This window comes from Artemia franciscana, chromosome 16 (genome assembly GCF_032884065.1).
Source record: "Artemia franciscana chromosome 16, ASM3288406v1, whole genome shotgun sequence".
NCBI lineage: Eukaryota > Metazoa > Arthropoda > Branchiopoda > Anostraca > Artemiidae > Artemia > Artemia franciscana.
The window spans coordinates 4,709,085-4,721,436 of NC_088878.1; the positions used below are offsets into that span (position 1 = coordinate 4,709,085).

The window sequence follows — 12,352 nt, forward strand, 5'->3', positions numbered from 1 at the left end:
GTAATCAACAAGCTTCTGCGCGAAATCACTGAAAGCTAAAAATTCGTAGATGACCTCTCCACTCACCTCCCCAGACTACTCTCCAAGAACATACAGCCAGATCCATTCCTTACAGCAATGCAAAAGATCGAAGAAGAAGCAAACCAAGTAAAGCTCACACTCAGCCAGGAGAAAACTGTCTTGTTCAGGATTAACTTCCTTAATCGGCCAGTTCCAGACCCGCCACGCAATGGATCAAAAGCGGTAAAATCGGTGAAGATTCTAGGTGTCTACCTGGACTCCGACCTCAAATGGAATGCCCACGTATCGTCAATTACCTCTCTAAAACCACCTACCTCTTAATATCTTTCGCCTACCTTCGCCATTTCGGGATGACAACTCAGATCATGGTTGTATGCTACAAATCTTACATTAGACCGCTCACAGAATATGCTTGCCCAGTGTGGCACAGCTCACTGGCCATTGACCAAAGCGACAATATAGAAAGATTGCAAAAAAGGGCATGCAAAGTAATATTGGGAAGTGGTTTTGCTGACTACAAGACGAGTCTCAAAGTTGGGACTTAAAGAGAGAAGGCATAAATTGGTTGTGGATTTCGGTCGAAAAAAATCCTTGACTCGGAAACACACCGTGATCTTCTTCTGGGTTTTGAGACACGCCAAACTCAACATTCCACTAGGCTCAGAGAGAGAACAAAAAACGATGCAAAGCTGGAACAACCGCCGATCCACTCATCCGAGCAGAACCAGAAGTCATTTGGTCCGTACTTCATAAATGATTATAATGGTGACTTGGAAAATTATTGCAAATAAACCGTGTGTGAATAATACAATTTTGCAGGTGTTTTAAATCGTTTTTGACCTCCGCTGTTATTTTTGTAATTTGCAAGAATATTAAGGCAAAATAGAGTGAATTTGAATTTGAAAGGTTGTTTTAAAAGGCTAAATCAATAAGTTCTATTTTTTTGATTTTGCTTTTTTTTTAATGGGAGGAAATACATTGTCTAGTGTGATCCCCACTAATAACTATTGGGTTAACTTGCGAATTTCCTGATCAATTTTTCCTCCCAATTGCAATTTTCTTCAATTGACACCACTGATCAGAAAAATAACTAAAAGAACTGATTACAGAGTTTTTTAGTCCGATTTATTAATTGAGTTTTATCCATAAAAAGTTTACGTTATGAATTTATTTTGACGCTCAGTGGATTATAAAACATATTGTCGATGCAAAAACATTTTTAATGGTTACAAGTAGGACTGGACTTTCCAACATTCCGTTAGGTTAGAGTCCTGAATCTATATTGGACTCCACTTAAGCTAATTTGTTGTAATATATAGTAGGTGCGTCAAACTCATTAATTACGACGTTTATTTTAGTTCTGAAACATAAAACATAATTAAATATGGTGTTTTTACCCAACAAATCAGCATTAAACTTATAATTTGGACATACAATAGCTCCATTGATTCAAAGGGCAGTATGTGACAATTTTTTTTGTCAAAAATTAGATCTACAACTTACCTTCTCAAGGAAAAAAGTTCTATTCATCCGTTTAATCAGTTTTCACCAACCTTATTTGACACCTAAGATGTTCCAAAATTCTTTTGCCATCTCCCCTCCTTCTTATACGCTTTTTCTCCCTCCCCAAGATTTTGAAAAATACATCATTTGGTATTTTATTACGAAAAACCTTTTTTTTATTTTATTAAGAAAACGGCAAAATTATCCCTTCCCCTCCCTGTATTCTAATGAAATTATACAAATGGGTATATTTGACATCTGGAATATTACAAAAAGGCCTTATTCGATATTAAAAACAGGACCAAGCAAAATGCATCAAGGCCTCTTACCTCACTCCAAGGAATAGTTTTAAATTGGGGCTTTTGATATATAGCTTTACAATGATCGTTTTTCATTTTTTTTTGGGGGGGGGGCATTTCCCATCTCCTTCTCATTCTAGATTGTTTTACCTTCCCCAAGGTTAAATGCCTTTTTAGATTTTTTTTTTGGAAAATGCCTTGCTTTGTGTTTCGATGAAAAAAAAAACACAAATCCCCCCCTCCAGATTCACATGAATTGCCGCCACTGGGAGTTTGACAACTGGATATCAGAGTCAAACATACGGAATTGGGCAGTTTCCAAACTTATTAGAGAATCCGGACTCGTGAACGACTATACAGACGACCGGTATGGGCTAGTCAAACCGCTTATATACCATCGTTTAAGGGACTAGATGAATAGATCTTTTCAAGTGCATAGGCAAACAAATCAGATCAAGCTGTAGCTTATGCACAGGGGAGGGTGGGTTAAAATGGAACTTCATGTGAAACTTCTATTGTAAGATAAATAAGGGAGGTGGATTTAGAAGTAACACTTGACAAAATGAAGACAGCTCTAAGAAACGTAAATATCCTTTACTTTCTCTATATATCTCGTCTGTAAATTTCACTCTACTTTCGCAGCTGACACAAAAAGACGCGTTGGTATTATCAAAACAAACAAAATCAGTATTTTGATGAAGCATTTGCCATCTTGACATCAAAATACCGCAATCCTTTTGTAGGATTGCGAATTCTCGATTCCCGTTTTGTAGATTCAGTGAAAACAAATTGTCATTAATCTAAATTGTCGTAACTTCTAAGATCATTATGAGGTTTTCATGGTTTTCGTGAGTCCGATCAAAAAACGAAGAAACTAAATAAATGAAATAAGTATTTTGATAAAGCATTCGTCATTTTGACGTTAAAATACCGCAATCCTTTCGTAAACAATGCCAAACACGAATTCGCGTTTCGTGGGTTTAGTGAAAACAGATTGTCATGACTCAAAATAAACAAAGTAAGTATTTTGATGAAGCATTCGTCATTTTGACATCAAATCACCGCAATCCGTCCGTAACCAATGCCAAAGAAGTACGGACGCGCTTATTCTGAATTAATTATTTACAGAATTTTTAGCACCCCAACTGTCCCAATCCTGGGACCACATGTACATGCCTCCTTCCGCCTGATGGGGGGATGTATGTGAAAAAAAAATCGTCATAATTTTGAAATTGTCATAGCTGTCAAATTGTCGTAACTCGTAAGGTCATTACAAGGTTTTCCTGAGTCCAATAGCAAAATGAAGTAACAAAATCAATAAGATAAGTATTTTGATGAAGTATTCGTCATTTTGACATCAAAATACCGCAATCCTGTTGTAACCAATGCCAAAGACGAATTAGCGTTTCGTAGGTTCAGTAAAAACAAAATGCTATAATTTTGAGACTGTATATATATATATATATATATATGCACGTATAAGTTGAAAACATAACAATTGCAAGTAATGATGATGGTCTTTGTAATATTAAAATGAAACCTGTATAAAACAAATTATCACCATAACTCCTCCATTATACAAGACTAATCTTCCATTTAATTTCTGGCTTTACTGGCGGATGTCTCAAATGTGGCTCTGAGGAAAAGAAAAAGCTATTTAATTATTTTTCTTCATTAATGGTTTCAAAATCGATTTAATTTTACATTTTTTTTTCGAGCAGACGAAAGATAAAAACGAATATATACGAAGGATAAACATCCTAGAATCAGAAGCGCAAATGAATGCCTCAAATGTTGCAAAAAAAATAAACAAACAACTAATCAACACTTTTTTCATTAAATATTTTTTTTAGAATTCTATTTTATACATTTATTATTTTTATTTTAACAGAACAAAAAAAAAAAAAAAAAAAAAAAAAAAAAACAGCTGAGCAGGAAGGAAAAAAATACACTAAAGGCAAGCACGAAACGAATGAAAACCAGAACAAAGTAAACAGGCAACTTCATTACGAACGGTATCTTTATTGCGATGAAAACGTTACGATGTTTCTTCCTCTGCAAGTTGAGTAAAGCATCTTATGTTGTTTTCAAGTACCGACAGCACAACACACATGAATCCATGTTTTTATTTTTTTTTTTGTGTGTGCAGTTTTTGCTAACGCTAACATTTATACAAATCGTTCAACCGTCAAGGGTGCAAGTACACCCTCCCCCGCCCACTTCTTTAGATTAGATGCGGTTTGTGCTTAAAATTACATGAATCTTTACAGGAAAAGAAAAGTCATCGTGGTTTTAAGGATCAAATCTCTGGAGCGAATAAAACAGTTTATTCAATTTTAATAAGTAAGATCGACACCCTCCACATGACTTCTAAAAACCAGAACACAATTTACACTTTATTAAAAAACAAAATCTATTTTAAATGTATCCACTTTTTTTTTATTTTAATAAAAAAATTTATCAAAACTTTAAGGAATAAATATCAGTTTACGTATATTAATCTGTCAATCCAAATTCGTTTGTTTTTGTTTTTACTAAAGTACAAATTATGTTCTGTTCTTGAGAAGGCATGGGGGGTTTCTGCCCTACTCATGTAAATTTCTGCTTGTTTTGAGCTTGACTCGATTACTTATTCGAATTTCTATTTGTTTTGGGTTTCATTTATTATTGATTTGTGGCAGTTTTACGCTTGGAAGATTATTTGACTTTATTTATGCTCATTTTTGCTTTAATAGTGAGCAACTTTTTTGAATTTTTTTTTTATAACCGAGTAGGGCTTTAATGTAAATTTCCCCCTTTTAAACTGTCTGGATTCCCTGTTTCAGACGGTTATAGCAATTAAAATTTTCCACAAACAGGGTAAATACTCAATTTGAATTTGCTTCCTCCCGCCTTACGGTGACCATTATGAGAGAGGATTAAGTTTATCTTTTGATATTTCTATAGTACTACTACCCCAACACACAACAAAATTGTATTTCTTTTGTATTTAAATTCTTTTTTATTTAATTCAATTTTTTAATTAAATTGTTAAATTAATTTAATTTATTATTTGATTTTTTTTGTATTTCTTTTTATTTCTTTGTATTTAAACATATTTCTTTCATTTATTTGAGTCGTTTTCCTCAACTTATCCGTTTTTTGAATTCATTTTGGTTTATTTGTCAAATAAATTTGTAAAATTTTACGAACCATTTTTAAACCACATCCGAATGTTTAATTGCTTCAAAACTTTATCAGTATATGCACTTCTAGTGACAGCGGAATAATAAAATACCGAAATTCAGCCCACTCCCCTCTTGTATAATCTCCCTTGTGTAAGTAAACAGCATAGAAGGGTGATAAGGCATAGCAAAAACTATAAACGAAAAACTATTATTTTAATCCCCGATCCCTTTTGCAGCCCTCGTTTTCACTTATATTAGTATTTTTTGAGAAACAAGAGCTAAAAGCTCATATGGCACTTGTGACGAGAACGGAAGAGCCAAGAGCCCATATGGCATGAGCTCTAGCAAAAGAGCTCATATGGCATGAGCTCTAGCAAAATTCTAAGAATCAATAGATTGATTTAAAAGGAAAACCAGAGGCTTAATGCTAGTCGGGATTTAAAATAAGAGCTCTGAGACACGGGTTCCTTCTAAATACCAAATTTCATGAAGATCCGGTCTCCCGTTCTGAAGTTAAAAATACCTCAATGTTTCTAGTTTTTCCAAATTAACACCCCCCCCAACTCCCCCAAAGAAACTGGATCCGTTGCAATTATGTCAATAACGTATCTAGAACTTGTGCTTATTATTCCCATCGAATTTCATCCCGATCTCTCCACTCTAAGCGTTTTCCAAGGTTTCCGGTTTCCAAGATTTCTGTTCCCCCCTCGAACCCCCATGTCTTCGGATCAGATTCAAATTGGAAATGGAGCATCTGAGACGTAAAATCTTTCTATATATCAAGTTTCATTAAGATCCGATCACACATTCGTAAGATAAAGATACCTCAATTTTCACGTTTTCCAAGATTTCCGGTTTCCCCCTACAACTCCTCCCAATGCCCGCGGATCTGGTCGGGATATAGAACAAGGGCTTTGAAGCACAAGATCCTTCTAGATATCAAATTTCATTAAGATCTGATCACCTGTTCGTAAGTTACAAATACCTCATTTTTTCCAATTTTTCCGAAATACCGCCCCCCAACTCCTCCAAAGAGAGCGGATCCGTTCCGGTTATGTCTTCCCACCAAGTTTCATCCTGATTTCTCCACTCTAAGCCCTTTCCAAGATTTCCAGTTTCCCCCACCCCAACTCCCTCCAATGACACTGGATCCGGTCAAGATTTAGCATGAGAGACCTGAGTTACGAGGTTCTTTTAAATATGAAATTTTATTAAGATCCGATCAATCCTTCGAAAGTTAAAAGTACCTCATATTTTCTAATTTTTCAGAATTAACCCTCCCCCCAACTCCCCCAAAGAGAGCGGATACATTCCGGTTATGCCAATCACATATCTAGGACTTGTGCTTATTTTCCCCACCAAGTTTCATCCCGATCCCTCCACTCTAAGCGTTTTCCAAGATTTTAGGTTTCCCCCTCCAACTCCTCCCAATGTCACCAGATCTGGTCGGGATTTCAAATAAAAGCTCTGAGACATGATATCCTTCTAAATATCAAATTTCATTAAGATCCGATAACCAGTTCGTAAGTTGAACATACCTCATTTTTTCTAATTTTTCCAAATTAACCGTCCCCCCACTCCACCCAGAAGGTTGAAATCGGGGAAAAGACTATTTCTAATTTAATCTTGTCTGGTCCCTAATACACCTGCCAAATTTCATCGTCCTAGCTTATCTGGAAGTGCCTAAACTAGCAAAACCGGGACAGACAGACAGACAGACCGACCGACAGAATTTGCGATCACTATATGTCACTTGGTTAATACCAAGTGCCATAAAAACTAAAATTATTAAAAACACCAGGAAACTCCGGAAATGAAAAATTTCATTTCCAAACTTGGTTGGACGTTATTCTCTGGGGGAGAGGTGGTGGCCATATTGAGCATTTGTCCCACTTGTAAGCCCAAGATTCACAGAAAATTCAAATCGCTATAACCGGCGTAAAATCTACGATTCTCTTCTGTAAAACACTCTTTTCCAAATAAATAAATAAATAATAAAAAAGGCAAACGATTATATTACATTAACTCTCGTGATATCGGATGAGAAAAAGCTACGCTAAATTACTACCAGATATTTACTTCTTTTTAAGACGATTTAATGTTACAATGAATCCAGGGTCGTATCCAGATTTTTTTCAGTGGGGGGGGGGTGGGCTACAGAAGGATATTTTTTTTTTGGGGGGGGGGAAAGGTTACAAAAAACTTTTAAAACGCATCAAAATTTGTTTAAATTAATTTTTGTCACGTTTTCACGAGTTGGACAAACATTTCGGGGGGGGGGCAAACTACCTAGCTCCCCCTGGATACGGCCTTGAATGAATCAATGGCATTTATTTCAAGTTTTTTTTTTTTTTCAAACTGGTCTCAAAGTAAAATACCTACATTTGCCAGAAACAGAGTAGAAATCGTCGTTTAAGAATCAAACGAGCATACATTCTAAAGAAAACACAGTCCTAACTATTTTATATTTTAAAACAGGTGTCAAAGAAAATAAAAGTAAAAAACCTGTCTTGGAAATAAAATGGTTAGGATTTTGTTTGTAAGTAGAACACATTTTAGTTCAGAAATATAACAAATATGTCTATTGTTTTTTTTTTTTTGGTAAAAGTAGGTGTTTTGTCACTTTTTTCGGTTGTAACACAAATTTGTCAAATTTATGAGTTTTTCAACCAATTCCGAATGTTCAATTCCTTATAAATTTTTCCAGTATGCACACAACCAATGACAGTCAATAATAAAAAAAATAAAACCTCGTTCAAACTATTTTACAATCCAGAACAAGTGTTGTTCTTTTAGTATTTTTCACTTATCCTTTCATTTTCTTTAACACCTGTTCTCGGTTATAAAATAGCTAAGACTATATTTGAACATAAATTGAAGGTTAGTTTAAATACTTAAACAAATATATTTTTCTTTTGGCAAAAGGTCTTTCACCTTCAGGCCAATTTAAAGCAAAAGTAAACGAACATTGATTAATAAAACAAATATCAATGATATTTTTATTCATTCTATTATAATAAGCTTTATGATTTTGCTTAACAAAGCTAGATGGCATTGGTGTTTGCGCCCCAATTTAGTCCAGTTTCCTTGAAGTTTCCATACTCTTTGTCTATGGCAATTACTGAATATTTTTCAGTGAAAGTCATAATGAAACGAGGTATATTATTCAGAGAAAATATTTCTGATTGTATTTTCTGAAACACACTCAGGGAACTTAGGGGATAACATCAGAAAACTCTGAAGCTATACGAGTAAATCCCAAATAAAGCCTACTTACCAACCATGAATATGAAATAGAAACGTACTTTGGTTTGCATGTGTGTTAAATAGCTAAGTTCAAAGGGTAAGTTTCATAAGGTAAGTTTATAGAGTAAGTTAATATGGTAAGTTTTCTGTCTGGTGTACCGGATTGATAGCCAAATGTCCTGAAGTCTTTTTAGAAAAAAAATATGTTTCTTTGAATACTTTTCTAAAAGAAAAGAATGCCGAAGCTAAATTAACTGTGACCGGAACATTTCGAAAAAACAATTATAAACATTTAAGAAATAAAACCAAAATTATTTATTTTACACACAGTTTTGCTAGCGGAGATAAAAGTCTTTTAAATCTCTAAATGCAAAAACAATCAGAATATTCGCTTCCATGAAGACATTTCTTTTTCATCTAGCGACATAAATTCGACTGCCGAAGCGAAATTCATAGCCCGTAGTAACATAGCTTCAATCTTATGAAATAATTTTTACCTCTACCCCTCTAACCCTTTTTCCCTCTGTCATATTGAATATGCATTCATTTTTAACCAAGTTGGTGAGATTTCTTAAGCTATAATTTTCTCAGTTAAAAAAGTTACAAATTACAGCACAAATTACGCTCTGGCCTTTACAAGGGTATTGGTGGTAATTTCTGTTCGTTAAGTTTGAACTGATTATATTCATTTTAATTTCGTATCATTTTAGGATTCATCTATTCATCCCTAGAAGTATCTGCTATCTATCTGTTTTACGCGACTGTTCATTTTAAATTTACTTCGTTCAGATTTTGATTTATCATATCACTTGATTTATACTTATTTTTATTATTTTTTTATAAATTATTAATTTAATTTTTTACAATGCTTTTATTTTCGGCCTCCATATTGCAATATTAGCATTGAATTACCACTGCAACAATTGTTACCTGTAAAAATACTTAAGAGCCCCCCTCCCCTTCTAATGCTTGGATACAGACTTAGGCAATACAAAAAAGTTAACTGGATCTGTCACTTTTATTGATGAACCCATTTCTCATCAACAGTTAGTACATAATGCCCAATTAAAAGAATGCCAATAAGCTTTTGTATATAACTTAAGCCACAGTTTGCCACACAGTTTGCCAACCACTTAAGCCACAGTTTGAAACTTGCAGCTCCTGTGGTGCATACAGCTCTTTAGGCCTTTAAATCCAGCACTGGCACAAATATCCATAAGCAGCAATGTAAGTTGTATCAGGTTTATTGGTTGGTTGTTGAGTAAATGTTATCCTGTATAGGGGAGACTCTTGAATTTAAACAAGTCTGGTTAATGCTGACCATCAGCAGAACATTCACTATCCCCAAAGTCTCAGGAAAATCTCGAAAGGTTTTTATTATTTTTTATAACACTTGTTAATTTTCTGTGAAAACTTTTTAGAAAATTTCTTCTAAATTAATGTTAAGAACAACTTACCCAGCAAGTTCAATCTGTCAAACTTCTTCACCCCCATAGAAACTATCTGGGCAACAGTGGCTTCTGGGCCAAATACCTGGAAAAAGAATAAAATAATACAATTTCTTATATATTTCAATTTCAACCATTTTCACAAAACCTTTTCACAAGGAAAGAAGAAACCCAAAACCTTCAGTAAAGAAGCAGAATAACACCATGATTAAAACACACTGGTCCCAATCTTGACTAACTAGTGAAGAGGAATAATCAATAAAATAAATTGAACCACAAAAAAATTATTTTATATTTCAAATCCGTTTTACGGTCATTTAACCAAATAATTAACAATAATTGTAAAAACTAATTTAAGTCAGTAAATTAAAAGCCATTAAATTAAAAAGTTGTTTGTGTCTAGACTCTTTTTAACCATCAAAAGTTATTGCATGAGAGAAGTGATTGAAGCATGATTAAAAAATAATAATAAATGAACATTCAAGGAAATTGAGCCTGCCTGTGACAGCACGCTATCCAAATTTCCTCAAGTGTTTTTTGAATAAGGAAAAAGCAAATTAATATTTTCCCTGCTACGTTGTTTAGAAGAAATTGCTTAATTCTCTTTTCTTTAACTTAAAATTATATAGAAAAGCCAACAGTCGAGGTATAAAGAAAGTAAAAAAAAAAAAGAAAAAAAAATAAAATTGAATTTTATTTGAATTGAAAAAAATTAATTTAAGAATATCTCCTAATTTACGAACAGATAAATGTTCAAACTGGGAAAATTTTTTCACTGTCCAAATAAATGGATTTATCCCCATTTAAACGGTTATTTATTCGTCATTCAACGGCAGCGTCGTATTTTAAAAAAATAATTAATTTAAGGTGTTATGTCGAAAACACGTCGTATATGGGGAAATGACACCAACCAAGTAAAGAATTATAATCTCAACATTTCGTTTGCAATTGAAAGACACAGAAGACTGTACCGCCTTCATTTGAATTTTCTTTTTAACTTTTGGTATGGATTAAAGATGGAAATTTACATCAAGACTTTATATGAACTTTGTCATTGAACTCTCTCTAAAAAAAAACTAGTGAATAATCAAGAGGTTCATTATTTTGTGAATGACCCGAGAAATGATTTATTTTGTTTTGTATAAATATACTAGTTCAATTTTTCTTAGTATGTCTATTGATGACGGTTGCTGCATATGTGATCAAAATATCCGGACTTTTGTACCTATTTCTTTCACTGTCTAAATAAATGGATTTATTCCCATTTGAACGTTAATTTGTTCGTCATAGTACGACAGTGTGGTATAAGAAAAAAGGAAACTTAATTTAAGGTGTTACGTCGAAAATACTTCTAGTCTACCAAAGACTACAACAGAGCCAGTTGCAGTCTCTTATAACTACTGGTAACAACTCGTTACAGCCCATTCACATAACCACCTGAGGCCAACAGAGCGTAAAATATTAGAAACTTCTTGGCTGAATTTGCCTCGAAAATCGCAGCCCGTCAAACCAGTTTTGAGTTATATAGATAATTTTCTAATTTCCTCACCTTCATCAATAAGTAAAATAAAAAAGGAGGTTATTTTACTACCAAAGATTCTTCGTCAAAGAGTTTTGTACAGCTTAAATTTTTACTCACATAATGTGATATTTATTAACAGTAAAAGCCATTACGGTCCATTGTTAACACGAAAATATACCGCTATACAAACTATAATGAAATACACACCCTTAAATCCAGATTTAAATCCTTACCTGCACCCACAGAGTAACCCAACTTCTTAATCCCCATAAAACTTTTATCCTTTAATATTAAACCCACCTATTCGTCCCTTGTATTCCATCCCAGAAAAATTTGCTCCCTCAGACTATTTAGTTTTCACAAAAATTAATCCTCACCGTTCCCCTGCATTGGGGATGGTAACTCCGACTTCTCTCTTCCCAGATACCTTCTCCCTCCCCCAAACGGTAAGTTTCCCTTCCATACCATTTCCTTGATTTAATAATCAACTCTTATATGAGTTAATAATTAACTGTGATTATAATGATTTTTAATTTGTTTTAGTTATTTTTTTAAAAACAACAAGAAGCCCCCAAAAAATACCATCCCTGACGCTGCTTTCGTGGTTAAATTTGTTACAAGTAGTCTGCACGTTCCAAGACCACACTGGCTATACGTGATAAATAAGTAAATTAAAAAAGGGAATTTACGGCTAAAGATTTTCGTCAAAAAGTTTTCCACAATTCTAATGTTTTGCGCGTACAATTCCCTCGGTTTAATAATTAATTCTTCTAATAATTAGCTTTTTTTATAATGAGATTCATTTTGAACTTCTATTTATGAGCCACAAGAAGCACAAAATTAGTACAGTTCTTCTAATAATTAGCTTTTATTATAATGAGATTCATCTTGAATTTCTATTTATGAGCCACAAGAAGCACAAAATTAGTACAATTCTTCTAATAATTAGCTTTTATTATAATGAGATTCATTTTGAACTTCTATTTATGAGCCACAAGAAGCACAAAATTAGTACAGTTCTTCTAATAATTAGCTTTTATTATAATGAGATTCATTTTGAACTTCTATTTATGAGCCACAAGAAGCACAAAATTAGTACAGTTCTTCTAATAATTAGCTTTTATTATAATGAGATTCATCTTGAAT

The 12,352-nt window shown here is 33.6% G+C and overlaps 1 protein-coding gene across 3 annotated transcripts in view; it reads right to left on the reverse strand.

The window, feature by feature from the left end:
* Positions 1-3,328: 3,328 nt before the first annotated feature.
* The window catches only part of LOC136036935 (elongator complex protein 1-like), a 182,043-nt gene continuing 173,019 nt past the window's right edge, over positions 3,329-12,352 (reverse strand). For all 3 annotated transcript variants that reach the window (XM_065719323.1, XM_065719322.1, XM_065719324.1), the window contains 2 exons: positions 9,694-9,769; positions 3,329-3,459 (listed from right to left, as the gene is read on the reverse strand). In XM_065719323.1, the coding sequence (XP_065575395.1) occupies positions 3,398-3,459; positions 9,694-9,769 (138 nt within the window). In that variant the 3' untranslated portion in view covers positions 3,329-3,397. The remainder of the gene's footprint in view (positions 3,460-9,693; positions 9,770-12,352) is intronic.